Source organism: Perna viridis, chromosome 10, assembly GCF_037379345.1.
Source record: "Perna viridis isolate PV_CMFRI_1.1 ecotype Kerala chromosome 10, ASM3737934v1, whole genome shotgun sequence".
Classification (NCBI taxonomy): Eukaryota; Metazoa; Mollusca; class Bivalvia; order Mytilida; family Mytilidae; genus Perna; species Perna viridis.
This window is the reverse complement of record NC_142454.1, coordinates 26,623,183-26,643,370: the sequence shown is the minus strand read 5'-3', so window position 1 is coordinate 26,643,370 and position 20,188 is coordinate 26,623,183. Positions and strand designations below refer to the sequence as shown.

The following is a 20,188-nucleotide window of genomic DNA, read 5'->3' as shown; positions in this document are numbered from 1 at the left end:
ATAAAGTTGTTGATTCAATATAGTATAAATTTGTGCCACTCATTTGAATACAGTTTACGCAAAAATCAAATCATAATCTACTTTGTCTGATTTGGTCTTTATCTATACCCCAGCATTTATTGGAGTCCGGTTTGCTCATTTACTTTTTTTTTCGTTGATCGTGTTATTTTGGTTATTTCACGTTCTTTGTTGTGTGTGTTTGTTTCCCCTGTCTTGTCTTTATCCTTGGATTATATTCCTATAATTTCTGTTCAAATCTTAGGTTCCCTTCAACACTCCGTCTACAATGTATGCATAAAATACTTGGACCAAGACATCTTCAAAACGAAAAGATAGTTAAAAAGAATTGTGTATGTCTTTTTTTTTTAAACAATTGGCATACATGTATTTGACTTATCTCCATCTTAAACAATAAATACATTGTACGTTTTTTTCTTAATAATTTCATTTTTAAATGCATTGAATCTTCTTATTTAATTCTTTTGATGTTCTTTCATACTGAAGTTTTTCATACAGTTATTAAAATATCAATTAAAATAAGTTAAGTAGCATTAACAATACATCACTTGTGACGTATTAACATTCATATAATTTAACAACTTTTTTTCTCAAACGAAGTCAAAGTCCTATTGTAACAGTGGTAAATTCCTTTATATGACAGACTTATATGATACTTCAGAACGTCTCTTATACTTAATAAAATATGATCAATAAAAATGTTTATACCTGAGAACTGCTGGTACTGAGTATTTAGTTTAACCGTAATGAATAAAACAATTCGAATGCCGACAAACGACAGAAATGCATCACATAAAGGACTTTAGCTCAGTCAGTCAGTCAGTACTTTGAAATAAGACAGATTTTCAGATCACAATCCAATGTGTGTCCAACGATTTTTGAATTGTGTACAAAATAAAAAAAATAGTGAAGACGACTTGTATAGCACGACCATGTTAAACAGTTTTTAGCTCGTTACAAAACTAGGTCAGTAGTTACAACATTTTCATACTTCAAACCGTATAGCGGGTAATTTATGCGGTCGTGAAATTGCGCAAATATTACGTAGAGGTCGTGGGGTTATACCTTGTATTTACTGTACGGTACAGGCCATGTTGTATTGGAAACAAAAACCTTTCAAGCATGACCCAATAAGAACATTTCAATAACCCTACGTCGGTCATAAACGATAAACCGCAGCGAAGCAATATATCTGATGTTGACATTAATACTCTGAACCGATCTACTTAATTTAAACATTACATACTGAATGAAAATAAGGCATCCCGATATCTTCAAAGGAATATACGTAGTAAAAGCCAATAACATTTTAAAGAACTATTATGGTAATATATTAGGGTCTGTTAAATGTATGAAACATTTTCAATGCGTTTAACCCAGATTGCGGAAGTAATGTTAAATCGGGCAAAGTGTAATCAAGTACCCTCCCGTATACAATTAAGACACTGCCTATGGTAGACGTGATTTATGTCGTAAACCCCTCCATTGAATAAAGTATGCTTATCGGTCTATATAAGCATAATATCTTTCATAACGATAGTCCATTCTGTATTCAGATTCACGACAACTCTTTCTAAGCGTACATTTCATGTTATTTTGATAGTGCAACAACCCAACCGAATGACCAACTTAGACTAGTTTTGTGGTCTGCAGTGATTTTCAATAAGAAACAAAAGTGAATACGGTTGTTTATTGACATGCACGAATTGTTTCCTGTCTGATTTTTTTTTAATAAATATTGATACTTAAAGCAAACTATCAAAATGATTTTTTACCTCATGAATAGGTGTAAAAATGAAATGAATGGGTCGTTTTTTTCGCAGAGAGGTATGTTTTGTGAAATACATATCTTTCAAAGGTTTCAACGTTCGGCTTTTTCAATACCGCACTCAATTTTCATGTAATCAGTATAATTTTACCCTAGGGGCCCACTTGTTTAATCAATCATGCATAGCAAAGATAATATTAAATAAAAATAAACTTTTACGATTCAAAATTAGGAAACGGACAACAAATCAACGTAGGGTACAGAAAAAAAAATGTAGATTATTTATGTAAATCTATTTATATAACAACAGATCAATCATTTTAGTAAGCAGTAAATCCAGTCCTGACATCATAATGAAAAGGCATGAATTTGATTCGGTCCTATTGTTCTTGGAATTCAAGTACAACTTTAGTCGTATATATAGCAAATAAAGACATAAACTTCGATTATGTTTTTTTTTCTTTGAATGGACTGTAGCATTAGCACTATAGTTCAAAATAAAGTTAAAATTTAAGAAGTTTTATAAAAAAAAACACACAAGAATGTGGTCACCGTTTTCTTCTTAAGAAATATAAATGAAGTTTTTGCTAAAAAAAATCATAATAAAAACAGCAAAAATATATAAACAAAAGCAAAATATCTTTTTTTATTTTCGTTTGTCATCTCATATTTCTACGCTCAGGTTGTGATAGGGTCTGTAATTTTTCAGAATAATTCAAATAAACAATCTTCTTTACCAGTAAGTGTACTTCAACAATGGGTAAATATTGGTATGTTAAAGGATTCAAATTTTGAAATAGTGTAATTTCATTGTTGAAATTTAAAAAAAAGTTTTAATTGAACTCAAAGAATCTTTAAAACTTGAAAAGATGTTGAATGATATGTCACCGTCAAAAACTACAAGGTGTAAGGCAAATGCTGTAGGTTAGCACCAAAAGTACATAACCCTTTCAAAAGTTTTATATTTGTATCTTAAAAAGCATAATGGCTTCACGATGAATATATAATTATTTTCTACATAGCAGGAGACGTTAGTTGAAGTTATATAATTTAAAACCAATTAGATATTTTTTCTTATTCAACATTTTGTGACAATTTTTGTTTTTATAACAAATAAGGAGGTACAGGGATTTTGCAAATGAAAACAGCAACATCGTTAAAAAATCCCCTTATCTACATAATTGGGGATATTTTGATCAAACAAGAATTGAAATACGTGTACAGAGGGATATGATATTTTTTATTCCTTAAGGCATTTATTTTTTTTCATAACGGTCACCTCTGGTCGAATATTTTTCATGAAATGCTTCATGAAATATCTTAAATGTATTCGTCCAGAGGAATACACATTTTCTTATTCATTGTGTAGCGGTTGGTAGAAACAGGGAATTTACTGTGAATATCAACATTTTTATACATGTATGTTGTAAACGAAACGCACTTGCAATTTGAATTTTAAATTTCTAGTCGATTCAGAAGACTTTCTAATAAGAATATATTTGAGTAAGACATGAAAAAATTATTATGTTTTTGGATATGTTCATATTGAACTCTACTGAAAGAACAAATCCACCAAAAGCCAGACATAGACATAAAAAGGAATCAAGTGAATTCGGAATTTTCATTGAAAAAGAGATTAGATTGCATAACTCTAATTACCGTAAATATCGAGTAAATTGGCCACGGGGGTGATTTTAAAGTTTGCAGGTAACGCTTAATTTAATAAAAGGACAACAATTTTTACCCTTCTTATTTCAGTTATTTTAAGACAGTGCTTAAAGTATGAGTAAACCTTCAATTCATGTAAAAGATCAAAAATGAAAAAGATGAAAAAAAACTATGGGCAAATTCATTCGTATGATCTCCGTGAAGGTTAGTGTATGACTCTTTACGTACATACTTGCTATCGTTTTTTTACATTTTGTTAGCAAACTCATGTATATGATTTTTAAGTACTAGTAAATATTGCTCGCACGCAACACTTCATCTCAGACACTTCGTTTGATGATCAAATCATTCCTTCAGAGAAGATCAAACGAACGAAATTGACGTTCAAACGAAGACTATGTAAGATGAGTCGTTTGTGATTATCTTGCATTTTCTCTAACGTTAAGGGAAAAATATCGACTAACCATACACATTATGCAATTTTTAATCATAGTTAAACACGAAAAATTTCCAACACTCAGGATCCCGTGCAGGTCCGGGAATTCAAAGAATAGGCCTGCAGCAGCGCTAAGCTTGTCGTAAAAGGCGACTAAATAGTGCTCTGATCCCTAGCCGGGGGCTAGGGCGCTCTGTCCACAGAGCAAGTGGGATGTGTGCCCCAGGTGGTGGAATGGGGTACCCCTGGCGTGTTACATGCTGGGGTTGTCAGGCTATAATACGGAAAACCTGACTGCAAACCATAGTGGTGCACCGTGTTGGGAAAGATGCCACGTTCCTCGCACGTTAAAGAACCCTACTGTGGTATTCTCCCGGAGTAGGAACCATAGGGCTCCGCCACAGGAGGCTAAATTGCCCGACCCTACCCACCTCTCCCAATTTCCAGTGGCAATCAAAATTTGTCGACCCCATTGTCCTTGTGTCCCATCCCTTTTTCATTTCATCATCATTCATGTTCATTTTATCATCCATTTCATGTTCATCGTCTGAATATAGCTGAAATATTGCTGCTCTGACGTTAAACCCCAACAAACAAACAAACAAACAAACCAATACTCAGGCTTTAAAGCTTGTATATATATTAAAATGGCAAGGACGATTACAACTTAATATGAATAGCAAGATTCCAAAATTGCTTTCAAATAGAAATAAGTGCATAACGAAGATTACAATCTCCCCTCTTTTGAAGCAAAATTAAAAATAGTTACTTTTTATAAAAATTATTACTAAAAACAAATATTTTTTTTTCAAATATAAGTTGTGCGAGAATAATTTTTACGGCGTATCAATACGGTGACTGTTTACTTATTTAAAATTTTTTTTTAGATAAACTCAGTGGAAACTCACACCAATTTTAATGCAAATCTTTTCCTTAAGTTATACTCCTAGTTTGCATTTTCTTGACCATTCGCATGGCTAAGTGTTTAATTCACTATGCAAATATTTGCTAAATTTTAGTCCTACAGCAATTGAAATGCAGAAGTATAACAAAATTACTTAACTGATAAACTGTAAGTACATTATAAAATCTGATTTACAAAACTAACCTTACATCTTATCAACTGCTAATCAACAATTTTAATATCTAAAATTGATTGTCATGATAAAAGTAATATGATGAAGGCAAAACCTTTTATCTCTCCTGAAGAAGCATTAATTAAAACACCTCTGATTTAATATATCATACTTATAACCTGCAAATATGGTAAATGTTGAAATGATACAGGGTTTTAATTGTCCTAAAGAGTTATACTAATTGTCATGGTCTGATATTTCTATTGGCCGAAATGACCGTTATTCATAAGGAATTATGGGTCGTCATGGTCAGAAATGTCTTTGGGTCGAATTGTCCGGCACTGGTAAACATTATGATTCTTATAAATTGCAAAACGTCTTAAAATATTTCTTTCATTTAATTTAGTTTAGTTTCATTCTGTTTCGATTTACATCATTTAATTTTGTATTTAATTCGTTTTGATTCATTTGTTGAATTGTTTCATTTCGATTCTTTCTTTTATCGATCTTATTCGTTGCGTTTTATATCATAATCGTTCATAATTTTTAAGAACTCAAGCATTATGAGTAATATATATTGATTATGTAATTTTCGTAAACATCTGGGTGCCATACTGCAAAGAGTTATAGCCAACCTTATCTTGGAAAAGCTATGATTCGATTTGTATTAAATCATCGAAACTAGCGAATATTTTCCGAGACTGGTTTGGTTCTAAATCGCATATATACAAGTTTACGCAAATGAAGCTGCCATGATGCTGTTTTTCAGCTCCTGAAAATGAAGCTACAAACCAGATATTGATGCATTTCCTTGCCATAAGTATGCAGAACCAAGTTGATAATACAACCATTTATGCTCCCTTCTGATGTATTATCTTTTTCCCATCATTCAAAATTGCCTTGTCGAAGGGAGCAATTTAATACCCACAAAATAATTTATCCGTACCTCTAGCAGAGCTAACAATGTATAATTCTGTGATTACTGTTTAGTTCCTTTATGTAGTGTATGGTAAGTTTGTCGTCAATAATTTTTTGTGTCTTCAATCTCGTTCTGTTTGAAGATTTCTCTATGGTTTAGTATCCACTTGTCCTACTTCTTTTCTTACAGACTAAAGTTACATAAATCTTCTTTCTTCACGATTAAGTGACTTTATCTTAGTGAACTATGGATATAAGATATTTAATTCACATTTTTGGTATTGACCTTGAGACGACTGACTCTTTGACTTGACTCTGTAAATAGAATATTTGCTCTGAATACCGACATAAAAAAAACCAAATCTCCACATTAGAAGGATACTGCTGAGATATTTAAATTCATTTAAAACAAATTAAAGCTTCAGTATCGACCTCATATATATATATATATATTTGGCATCATCAATGGTTTGAAATGCAATGCAAAAAAGAAAATTAACCATAAAGATAAGCTATTTTCATACTGATATTTTAGATGGTAACCATTGAGTGGTTCACAGTTTATTTTGAATAATGGTATAAATTTCAGGCAAAATTTGCTAAATTATCATAATTCATTAGACTAGATGGCGATGAACTATTTTATTGGCTTTGAAAGAAAGGTATTATAAATCCTGTCAGGTTGTTTAGGGTGGATAAGAAAAAAAAAGAAAAAAAGGTGACACGATCTTCATTTATTTTCAAGATAACACAGAGGTTTAAAACCCCAAAATACATCAAATGCACTGTACATGTTAAATGAAAAAGAGAACCATTTACGCAGGGTTTGAGAAGCGCTAAACACCAAGAGACCAAATATTTAATATTATATAAGAAAATATTGATTAAACCGGAAAAATATGGAACCAGACAAATTTATTATGAGATTTAAATGAACGATAAAAATCAATTTATTAAACTTGAATTACTAAACATTAAAAAAAATTTCATTAGCAAATTGAATTCTGGATCGATCGATCTTCCTTCGTTGCAAAAAACGAAAACTATGTAACTGGGCCATTCTCCATTATGTGGATCGGTCTAATTGAACCACACATTGTGTTCCATTGGTGGCTTGTTCTCGGTGGTTTGTTTCGTACGACGTTGATATGAACCAGAAAAAAATTCTGAAGTAGAATTCATGATGTACAAGTACGGGAAAGGAAACCTTTAAGTGCATAAAAATACTTTGTAAATTACTAATACATCGGAATTATAGATAGGACAAACCTTAGATTTCTTTCAAATAATCGATACAAAGCTGCATACTCGATACATACCGATATGTTGATTGTTGTTTTTAACACCTTGCATTTTATTAAGCGCACTCCTCTTTTTCTTAAAAATTCTGATTTTGTTTTTTACAGGGTGGTTGTGTTTGACCTGATTAAACTTGATACTGACATAGAAAAAGCATGATTGTTCCAAACAAACTATTCTATGGAAAGCGATATTAAAATACAATGTAAGTACTACTTTACGTTAATGAAAAGTAAAGAAAAAAAATCCACAGAAAAAAGGTAGAAACACACTTTGTTTTGTTTATTTCATTTGTCTATTTCGTATACTTTTCTTCCATATTTATTTGTAATTTGACTGGTTCCACTGGTGGAGCAGGACACATTCGCCTTTCCGATGTCACTCGTAATCTTATTTGGGAATTCAGATTGTTAGTGCTTCAGTTTTGTGTGTGATGTCTTAATTGTCTTACCTCCAGTTTTTATATGTATCTTTTCACTACACTTCGTACACTTTTTGAAACGTTTCCGCTTCCCATTATAGCGTTTGTGCATCGTTTATTATGCGTTTTTTGAGCATTTTGGGTTTCGTTTAAACGCACAATAGAGATTTCCACTAATCATACGCGCAATAAATAAACGGAACTCAACGAAACTCACCGAAAACTAACATACCCTTATGTTACTGACCGTGAAGAACGGGAGAAAACCGTGGAACCATTCATATCTATTTCACAGTTCATTACTTTATTGGAAATCAACAACACAACGTTTACAATACAACATATGTTTGAATCTCATATTCTATGCAGTATTTAATGCGATAGCAGTGGTGGTGGGAGGGGGGTTGTCAAGAGATTAAAACATATTGTGGACCTAAGGAAAAGCGGGACATAAGGCTTAAAACAGCTCATGTTTGTTCAAATGCGTCATAAAATTAGAAAACTTTTCCTTTGAAAAAAATGGTTTCCAAATCTCGGACCTCCTTCAGTCTCCGCAACTGTGATAATAAATGTAAAATGCATATTATATGTCATAGTTATTTATTTATAGTCTAGAGCCCTAGAATTATCAATCAGAATGTCGTTTGAAGGCATGAAGACTTAAGTGCGTCGTATTTATATAAAATTCTTCAAACTTTCAAGTTTTTGATAAGTATCATATTTTGAAAGATTTTGTAGTTTATTAGTTATGAAAAAGTATGGAATAATGCACATTAATTGATATATATTGAAAATGTTTGCAGTGATGACTTCAATCTTGTAACAGCATAACCCTGTTCCAGAAGCTCAATAGTAAGTCTAGAGCGATACAAAAAGTCTGCATAGTTACGGCAAGCTCTGGCATAACGTATGAGTTGTGATATGAAAACTCCATACGCAGGCGCTGAAGGGATGTTGCCACTGATGAAAGGAAAGTTGACAAAAGTAAATGGAGCTGAAAAAATAATGCACGACAATTACTAATCAAAAGTTTCCTTCCCTTTCATATACCCTTATTTCTTTGTAACCGAACGAAAGGTACGTATGAAATAACGACTCGATTTTCAGTCTGAAAAATAAAAGACACAGTTTGTAAAGTTACTACATTTATTTTGATAATAATTTCAACGAAATCGGCATGAGTTAAACTTAAGTTTAAAGCATAATTTCTACTGCAATGGTATTCATTACCACATAAGAAAACATACGATTCCTATCGGTACGTCTGATCGTTCGTCAATTAAAGTGAAAATCTCTTATAAACGCATGATAGAGGCATTCGTTTAAATAAACGATACGAGCTTACTTTTAAACGCACGATTTTCTTTATTTCATTTATCACATTCAAGCCGTGTACCTGGAATTTGAAGCATCTATTGTAATCCATTACTGATACGTACGTATTTTTACCGCTACTTTCACGCAAAAACGAAGAACAAAATATAAAAATCTCATATTTTTCACCCAAATTGTAGCAAAACAGATAAAATAAAATGGTTTAACAAAGAAGAAATAAAAATGTTTCAAGGGTTGAGTAAATGAACTGTACTAACGGATAGACCGAACAAGCAATGAATTGAGAAAAATACAGGAAGTATACGAATCTATTTAAATATTCAAACATTGTTAATACGCTGCTATTGTATTATACATATGGAATAATACTGAGTATACAATAAGTGGCCTTGGGAAGCAATCGAAGTAGACTTAGGTTATGGTTTTTAATTGGGTCAATATCCATGAATCCTTGTATAGGTGGGAAAGTGTCAATACAATGTACATAAATGATATTTCCATGAGGCAAATGACGACTAAAGTACATTTGAGAATAGAAAGAATACAAAAAGGTCAGATTTTGGTTATACAATGTACACTGAAACTACTTATATAGACCTCTCCGACTTTAAATGTCTAATTTCAAATTACTTATGGATTTTCACGGCCATTATATACTAAAAATAAATAACTTTTCAGATTGCAAGAGTATTTAGAATCCTTTACAGGCAATTTTAGCGTTACACATAGAAACTTACAGTTACAACTTTATCGAAAAGTGTATGAATTTTATAAGCGTACCAAATTTTCGTCGAATTATATGATACATGGACGATAGTGATAGTTTAAGTGCGTAATAAACAGCAACCAAATGGGAACCAAAGTTATAGCAGTAGACTTCTTACAATTAGACTTCTGGAAAAGGGGTATGCTGCAAAATTTATAGGAATAATCATGGGAACCAAGGTTATAGCGGTAATCAAAAGAATACAATCCAGGGACAGAGACTAGACATGGAAAACAAACATACACAACACAGAGCATAAAGTAACTAAAATCATACATACAAAGTACCAAAAGCAAATGAGTAACTCGGACTCCACTAAAAACTGGCAGCATGGACCAGGTGTACCGATAGGGTAAGCGTCCTCTGCCGTGTTGTTCATAAAAAGTCATATCCCGGGTAGACGAAAGAGGGAAGGAATACTACGTTTGCCAGATTCTTACTATCTAATCTAATTACATTCACTGCGCATATCATCAAAATACGTTCTCAAGGGAGACTAGACTCCTAGCTATCTATATAGGCCATGCCTACAGTAAAGTGGACTTCTTTGAATTATTACTGTGTGTTACCTATTTTTAAAGCATTTCAAATATTTTGACGGTATTGCATAAGAGTAACATATCAAATGTAATTAAGATCATAATGTAATCGAATGTTTCATTTTTTATATTTCATTGATTTATTGATACGTTAGCGGAATGTAAAAGCGTTGACCGTAGCATATTTTGAACGAAGCACGCTGGATATTCTCCCATTTTACTGTTGTCCCTGTCGAAATATTTGTTTTAGTTAAGGTATAATCAAGAGATTTACAAATAGAAATTATATTTTTAATTAAGTTTAATACAACGTTTGAACAAAATTCAAAATACTTGTGATAAAACTGTTTTCATATTGTCAATAGAAATGTTTAATGAATACAATATTTCCGCAAACAGAGCTTCATAGTATTCATTATTAAGCCGAGTACAACAAAAAAGCTAAGAAAACGTATTTAACCTTTAAAAATAACATATGATTAAATCAATATTATTATACATTAAGCTTTTCTAGAGAATCATACTTATATCACGATAGCCTTCAGCGTGAGAAGATGGAGACCTTTTTCTTTGATATCAAAATTATATGACAAATAACATAAATCTTCACACATATTATACAAAAAACGCCGCGGTTGTTTTTTTCAAATCTTTTAAACTTAAATCTTTACATACCTAGGAATACGTTTTTCTTTATTAAGTTCTTAAAAGAAGCATTTTTTAGTATTAACATTCATTCGCTCAAATGGTCTGTTTCCACTTTACTATATCTGGAAGTTTGGTAGAGCATAACAAGATATTTTGTTTTAAAAGTACACATATATGATTTGTCCAAAATAACTATTAACCTTTTAGTATATATACAATCAAGTCAAATCTAATGATTTTATCAACACAAACAAAAATATAATGGAATACATATTTATCAATAATAATGCGATTTAAACGTTAAACATCTGAAAAAAAACCCAACTCATAATGCACCTAGAACGCTTTAACGACATGCCATACTTCTGTCATTGGTTCTCAAGTATCACGATGAACCACATTGTGAGATAGCCATTTGTCGCTCGCATATTAGTTGCATTTGTTGTGTAGCACATGGATCATGACACTCACTGGAAAAATTACGAAATAATTCATAATGTACATACGTGTACCAGTATAAAGTAAATACGTTATGTTTGACAATATTAACACGGTTGGAATAAACTAAAATCGTTATCTCTTTTTGTTACTGACAAACAATGCATATCTGTGAGATACTTGTAACGAATCTTTCTTCGTCTTCGGCCAAAATATATTCTTCAACATTTCTGTAACATCTTTTAGCATTTCATTTGATTCTTTCAAAAGCTGTTTTAAAGAGTCTTCTTGAGATATTGATGTCGACTGTTGTGATATAGCCGGCACAATCTTTGTTGATGATTGTGACGTTGTTGTCGATTGTTGTTTAATTGATGATGGGTTAAGTTGTTTTGTTGGTGTACCATTCTACAAGCAAAGCAAGTAAATGAGCAATAAAAAATATACTAATATTTAAATGTTTTCCATGGTGTCTATGTATACCATGTATGACATATAATACAGACATTCTAAGGATAAGGAATGTTGTAAACTGTTTCTGTTTGTCATGCAAAAACGCTCAAAACATGTTTTTGGAATATATATCTAAGGTATTTAAATTTTACATTTTAGATGCGCTTTACCATACATCAGATTGCAACGAAGACAGATTGATAGTAGAATGACATATGTAAGGGAGAAACTGATTTAGATGTACAAAAATTTTAAATCATTGACGACAATGTTCCACACGGGAAAAATTGAGAAAAAAAGGGAAATAAAAGCTGGATATTGGTTGCAGCTATCCATGCTAAATGGAAAATGAATATACAAGTTTATATACTAATTAATATAGGTAAGTATTATATCATGGATAAAAAGAGCATTTAAGTAATATTTTATACAAACCGGAAATAATTTATTGCAAGTTTTGCAACATTCATTCCAGTGTTGTACGCAGAAATTCCACGGGTTTTTGTCAACACCAGTCGCACTGTTTGGTTCGATTAAATCGCTACACGGAACAATACCATCTGCGATTGATGTACCAGAGTCTAAACATACACTACTTCCGGTTGGGGAAACTGTAAAAGACAGATGTTCCTGGTGATAAACTCAGACATTATTTTCATATGATATATCTTTGCAATCCGCCAAGAAGGATTTACGTAGTGACTGGTTTCATATTTCCGGTTTATTCTTGATTTTACCAGTTCATTCACTAATTATCTCCCTTTCCGATTTATGACTTTATGATGTAAATTTGTTATAAAATTTATGGAGTAAATATTTTTTGAAATAACTTGACATTAAGTTCATTTTTATTTGACATACATTTTTGAACTTGATCAGACTTAAGTTTATAAGGTTAAGTTGTAAACTTAACTTTAATTTTACCATTGTCATAAGTGTCTTTTTATTCAAATCATACAAATTGAATTTTAGTAATAAAGTATATAATACTTGATCTTTTTGACGTAACTGTCAAGTTTAAATGACAGCTAGGATGAAACAGCTGCAATATAGTTGTTTAATGTTTAGTTTTATGAACTTACGTAAGCTTAAAGTTGACTAAAAGTGCAAAGACGCTACATGTATTGCAAAAGTCTAAGTAGGTACATGTCAAATATGTCTTAACGTTCACCTGTATAACCTGCCTTAAAAAAACTATGACTATAATATTTGTATGTTATGCATTACATGTAAAAATAACCTGTATATAAAGACGGTTTGGAATTAAAAACTCGTAAACGTAGTCATACTGTCGTCTTATCACGTAACGAGAAGGAATTTTGTTGCACAAACAGGTTCATTGTAAAACTTTTCAAGTAGTATTTTTTTCATCTTGACATATAACTTCAGAGAGAGAGAGTAATCAAGGAAACCAAGGTTATAGCGGTAACCAAAAGAATGTAAGACCAGACATGGAAAACAGACATACACAACAAAGAACATAAAGTAACTAAAATCATACATACAAAGTAACAAAAGCAAATGAGCAATTCCACAAAAAACTGAGAGCATGGACCAGGTGCACCTGAAGGTTACGCGTCCTCTGCTTTTCTAAAAACACCCGCCGAGTTGCTCATAAAAAGTCATGTCCGGGGTAGACGAAAGAAGAAAGGAAAACTGTGACACGTTGAACAAATCAGTTTTCATGGCGCATATGGATACACCGTAACGGTCCACGAGTTCATGATGACGACAATAAAACTTTTGTAGTGATGACTTCAATCTTGTAGCAACATCGACCTCATCTGGGTAAACCTATCATACAGCCAATAAAGTTGTGAAGTAACTTATTTTACCGTCCAAATGAATAATAAACAAAAAAGTCAAAGCTAAATATAGATACTGTATGGATAATCCATGATGATAAAATACTAATAGGGTTCTTTATCATAACTTCGTATATACAACTTATTTCCATTTAGATTTGGGTTTACTTTAAAAATGTTGCTACTTTTTATTCAGTAACATTCGTTATAAAAAGCTAGCAATGTGTATCACGTGCATATCAGAAACACACCATTTTAAATTTTTTTTTAATCAAACAGTCTATCAATCTCTTCTTAGATATGAAATTTTGTGTTAAAATAATAAACTTTCTAGAATACACTTGTATTAGTCCTGTTTTACATAGTTGTATCTCCCTTCATGTAGACACTTTATCAGTAATATAAATGAATTATACCATTTTACAGCAATGGCATTTTTACAAAACGATTTATATAGCATTAATTATTTGTCCTTGCGATCGTCATTCAATTGGTGTTTTTCAATATGCATTTTACACACTCAAAATTACCACGGCCTGAAGTTTATACGGAATATAAACCCTTTATAACCAATATGAATCATGTATATGCTTAGCACCGATAATTTATGCAGTCTGATTACAGTATGCCATTCAAAATTAAAGTTAATTGAAATGTAGTGCCATTTAAAGGTGACATAAGTGTCAATCCCTCGTTTGAAATTGTTCTAATTTTGTAAATTTACCTGGATTTACTGTGGTGGGTGATGGTGTACTCTGAACAATAACGGTGTAATGTCCGTTTGTGGCATCCTATAAAGAAACAAAGAAATACAGTCACATAAAAACTGCATATTTTGATATGTTGTACTCGTTTTGCAAGGAATGACCACTCGATTGCAACATTAAAACTAAATGCTTGATAAGTTCAAAATTCAAAAGCAATTTTAAAAACAAAAGCAAAAGCAAAAAAGATTAAACAATAATTTTGTGAAGTAGATCGAGGGGTTAGAATGATTTTTCAAAAGAGAAAGAAAGAAAATGATAGGAACTTGTTTGCTAAATGCCTGTAGTTTCAAAAAACTAAACGACCAAAACCAGATAAGCCCAAAGTTAACAAGAATGTCTCGAATGATCATCGAATTTAAATAATCGTTTTAATTTTTTTCTGTAATTTGACATATAGCTGATCTGTCCTAATTGTAATGTACAACGTATATTTTATTCAAAATTCATTCGACTGATTCTTCATATCATTCTAACGTTTAAGCTAAGTTTAAACTTCTGGATTTGTAAAGCATAAAGTTGACGTTTGTGTTTCCCTTATCTAACACCTGAACATGAATATTCGTTCGTGGTAGCTCTTACCGGAAATAACTGACTACAAGTAAAGCAACATTCATTCCAATGCTGATCACAGAACTTTTTAGGTATTTTGTCTATACTAGTAGCACTATTAGGCTTTGTGAGATCGGTACAGGGAACTACACCGCCTGCGATTACCGGATTGGTGTCTTTACATGTATTACCCCCGGAAGGCTTATCTATCAATAGACATAACACTAATAACAATAACGATAACAATGATTGTGGTTACAAGGATAACAATCATGTGCTTTAAAAATATAAAAAAAAATCAATAAAGAACAATAGACATGAATGAAAATCAATAAATGTGAAATAAATACGCCCCCCCCAAAAAAAAAACCCCAAAAAACCCGGCTTTTAATTGAAGCGTATATATACTTCTGAATAAAAGTACGTGTGTTTTCTATAGAATTTATGCAGAAAACAATCACAATCCAGAAGGACAAATAGATAAGTATACAGGAGTATAATATTTTTACCACTAAACCATTTTGAATTTATATTACCTGTCTTGACAGGTGTTCGTGTAGGCGTGCTTGCAACTGCAACTTTAGTTGTATCCTACATCAAAAATAAAATGAAGTGTACGTTATGTCATGTTATATTTGGTAGATTTTGATCACTTTTTCAGGTTTTAGCTTAAAAATGAATTGAATTTATTTTTCTTCGTCTTAGAGTATGCCTTGTGATGTGAATCAAATTTCAATAGTTGGAAAGTTAAAACAAGATTTGTAAAAGGCTATTTAGCGTATAATTGATGTGTTTTGTACCATGCAAAGAAAGAAATACATGGAATTTGTATTACCCTACATATTATTGTTAAGTCATTCGAATTGCTTGTATTTTCGGCTCATAGTCAAGTTCTTACAAATAGTCTTCTGAAACAGGGTTATGTTGCTTCATTATTTTTAGTGGAGTCCTAGTTGCTCATTTGTTTTTGTTACTTTGTATGTATGATTTTAGTTACTTGTGTTCTTTGTTGTGTATGTCTGTTTTCCATGTCTGGTCTTTGTCCCTGGATTGCATTCATGTGATTACCGCTATAACCTTGGTTCCCTTGATTACTTTTTCAATCTAATGTAATCATCAAAGTAACTTGAACTGACTTCATTCTGTTTAAATGAAAGCTTGATAGGTTTTGGTGAAATTGAATATAATACTAACATATCTCTCATTTCAAGAGTTCGCCTACCCTAGGTCTACCTCTTAAGTTGTATAGATTCAAAGTTTTTTACAAACTTATGATGTGCGGTTCATGAAACGAAAAATTCAACAACGTTGGAGCGTTAGAAAAGAAGAATTTTTTTTATACAAATTGGTCCTGGAAGTTTAAGTCGTAAAACACCAACGAAGCAAACTGGTATGTTAACTGTAGCTATTATTTAAGTGTAACTTTTTTTGTAAGAAACAGGCAAAATTGGAAAAACAGATATATATATATATATATACATGTCAAAACCACACCGATCTAATGATTTAGTTTCACTTAGAGATGCTTTCACTACTAAAAAAAAAAACACTATATGATATCTGCATCACTGGATTTTCTCAGAAATTGTTTCCATTGAATGTTAGAAAAATGAGAGTTTTATGCACTCGAAATGTTCCTTTTCAGTGCATTTCAATGATATAGTAACTCAATTTACCAAAATGATATAGAAAAGTTTGGTTTTTATTTTATTCTAACGGTGCAAATATTTCAATTAAACTTTCAAAATGGTGGTTTTTTATATCATATTTTACCCACTGCCTATTCACTTAAAACCTGTGAACGAGGTCAATTACAGCGTCATAGTACTATTTTCTATAATTTAACCATAACGTACGACTTATATCGCACTAAATGACTATTAGGGAGTTTCCCAACGAAAATAAAGACACACACGCACACTTGTGTTAAAGGTCTTACCAAAAATAACTGACTACAAGTTGAGCAACAGTTCTCCCAATATTGATCACAGAATTTCCTTGGATTTTTATAGATACCACTAGCACTGTTCGGCGTTGTCAAGTCCCTACATGATACAAGACCTCCTGCGACCCATGCTCCAGAATCTGTACATGAATTACCATTGCTTGCTGGTGCAGCAGTAACTAAAATACACGATAAATGAAATTTTATTTCTCAAATCAGTAATTCTTAATTTACAAAATCCAAAGATGCACATTGCTATATTGATAAATCTGGATATTACTCAATCATGTAAGGCCGCCTAAATTTATCAAATCTCAGAGACCTATTTTTTTATTTGATGAAGCTGAAGCTGATAGACTCTCTTGTGATAAATGTCTATGCAAACATAATTTTACTTTAGCGGTTACGTTTTCATTTCCTTTTTTTTTTGCATCAGTATTCAGTTCTCGCCGTAGCATATGAAGTATTACCCTCTTTAAAATATTTTTAGTTTGTGCATTTTATCTCTGTGTGCTTTTCCTATTTTGCTTTTCTTGTTGTTTATTCCTTTTGTTTATTTATTTGTTTCCTTATATATATTTTCTTCTATGGATTGTCATTTTTAATATCCCTCTTTTCTATGGTACTTCGGCATTTTGATTTAGTTATAACTTACTCATATTCTTTAGTTATTCTCCTCTCAAATTCGTATTTATAAGATCTACGTAAAATGTGGTTGGTCACTTTTCTCCTTAAGTTTGACTTTAAATGTATATGTACTTTTTGTTAATGTATACCAATAAAAAATACATTTACGGTTTATTTTGACTTAAAATGGAGATGTACTTTATTTTCAAATGAAACCTTTATCATTTTTTAATAAAAATTGAGATGTACTGTATCTTAATGTATATCAATAAAAATGCTACTTTAAGTGACTATGTGTACAAAAACTTATGTTTCAACCGTAAATGAGCTGTTTAGCTGAAGGATCTCTGTTGAATATCAAAAGTACAAATGATATGGAATGCCAATATATTCAACACATTTCAAAAAAAAAAAAAAAAAAAAAAACATTCATATTCAGTATTGTTTGAGATGTCGTATAAAGTTAGTAACACTAAAATTTAACATAATTAGTCCGATTTATTTCGGATTTTAAGGATATTAATATCGGCATGTGCATTTCTATCAAAACGTTATGAACTATGTATTTTCAATTCATTCACTGTTGCAATGTAATATTTAAACATTTTAATGAATGAGTTAACGATTTTGACTACCTAGCGTTCGATCGACAAAATATCTGTTGGATAAAAAAAAAGAATCCAACCACTCCTGACTTCTGTGCCATACCCCGAACTTTTCTGAAGTGTGTTTTAAACATGTAGTACAATAGATCTTGTCAGAAACCGAACATTTTTGTATATTTCTTGTATACCGTTGCAGATCCTAAACCGTTTTACCCGATACCTAAGGTGGTTGCACAATCGAATAACGCTATTCAGTTACAACATGTGATAGTGTTCACGCATTAAATTTACTAACGAGAAAGCATAACTCTGTTAATGAAAGCTATATTTTTGTACAGCCTAGAAAACCAAAGCCTCGATTGTATGCTTTTTTTTGCCATAGATCTCAGAGCAGAAAGAGTAATCAAGGGAATCAAGGCTATAGGTTTTAGTGGTTTTGGATGTTTAAATCTTCGCCTTCTGATTATGTTGATAAAACAAAGACTCTATTTGGAAAATATAACGTTCTAATCAAGTGTATAACATGCGACAGCCTCACCCTTAGATTACTTATCGCTATCTTTTTAAGAACTTTGTAGGTCAAATTTGCATTCGTCTAGCATGAAAACATCAATAAACATAACGTTGACATTTTCTGCCTTTTACTTTTCTGATATGAATACAAGTATTAATTTAAAATGCATTTGAGTGATACCATTTTGTAATACGAAACATCAAAATACATAATGTATGTAAAAATATTACTAGTGAAGATGCAAGTAAACATTTCACATTAAACTTTTATGTAAGTATTCATCAAATACTTTGCATGCATCACAAAAAATGTTAACGAGATTCTAATTGTATTTTACAAGAACAAAACATTTCATGTGTACAAAACAAGTCTAAATATTTAAAATACACTACAGGTTGAGATATACAGTACCGTTAGAAAAATCTACAAATATACTTCTATTTTCATATTCCGATTTCATTTTCATTGGCAACATGAACAGGAAAACATATTATTTACATATTCATTTCGTATTCCGCCCCGAAAGTGACAAAGAATAGAATTCTATTTCCTTCAAATCTATAGGATAAGTAAAGATAAATAATTCCTGCGGCAAAAAAGTGTTCCTGTAACCCAGTCTTTACATTGAGAGAGATAAAGCTTGTGTCGGGTGGTCTTGACCTTGGTTTTTAATGAACATTTTAAGTATTTTATTACTGATACTGGAGTTTCTATTAATTCAAATATACGAAAAAAAAGATGATATTTCCCCTTTTCTTTGATTTATCTTTAAAGTGGGAAAGAATTATATCGTCCATCTAAGATACATGCAGAAAATAATTAAGTAGCACTCCAGCTAAGGATCATGCAAAATGTGATTCATGTGTAAAAAACCTACATATTTTTATTTTTGATATTTTGTTTGAAATGTCATAGTAAACAGAAATCTACATGTGGTTTATCATATACCCCGTGCTCTTAGGAGATAAAACTTATATAGAATGCACTGTAGATTTCAAAATTAAGGGAGATAACTCTGTAAATGACGCTAAATACAATAGAATCTACTGGATTTTCAATGTTGATTACCTCCTAGACCCATAAAACAACTTAATTACAAAAATAACAATATGTAGCATTTTTTTAGGTGTATCACATTTTTCATATTTTGCATGATTCTTACAAAGACAGCTACTTAATGAGTTAAAATACCACCCACTTTTATTTTAATATGATGTTCAAACTGTATCTTAGTACTGAATTTCGACAATTGATTTCACTAGTTTTGCTCTCAGCGGCAGAAAGAAATAGATTTACCTTCATTTACTTTTAGGGGGAAGTAACTATGATTTTGCACGCAGTTTTTCATAACCGTCCTTAATTTATCTTATACTAGAATTACTCATAAATAACCATATAATAAAAGGTAATAAAAGGAACAGAAAACACCTTTTTTCGTTTAACGGATGAATAACCGAATTGTGAACTGACCAATATAAAATTCATGTCTTAACATATTTTTTGAGATAATAGCATGTAATTTATAGAACTAAAATTGAAAGAAAGCCGCAATACAACAAATTTCATACTAAATAATCTAACACATTATTATTT

General features: G+C 31.4%; 1 protein-coding gene across 2 annotated transcripts in view; it reads right to left on the bottom strand.

Annotated features, from left to right (window-relative positions):
* Nucleotides 1-9,015: 9,015 nt before the first annotated feature.
* Nucleotides 9,016-20,188, bottom strand: part of LOC148605168 (uncharacterized) — a 77,319-nt gene continuing 66,146 nt past the window's right edge. For both annotated transcript variants that reach the window (XM_088548120.1, XM_088548121.1), the window contains 6 exons: nt 16,844-17,028; nt 15,441-15,495; nt 14,935-15,110; nt 14,313-14,379; nt 12,219-12,394; nt 9,016-11,738 (listed from right to left, as the gene is read on the bottom strand). In XM_088548120.1, coding sequence (XP_088404246.1) covers nt 11,466-11,738; nt 12,219-12,394; nt 14,313-14,379; nt 14,935-15,110; nt 15,441-15,495; nt 16,844-17,028 — 932 coding nt within the window. In that variant the 3' untranslated portion in view covers nt 9,016-11,465. The remainder of the gene's footprint in view (nt 11,739-12,218; nt 12,395-14,312; nt 14,380-14,934; nt 15,111-15,440; nt 15,496-16,843; nt 17,029-20,188) is intronic.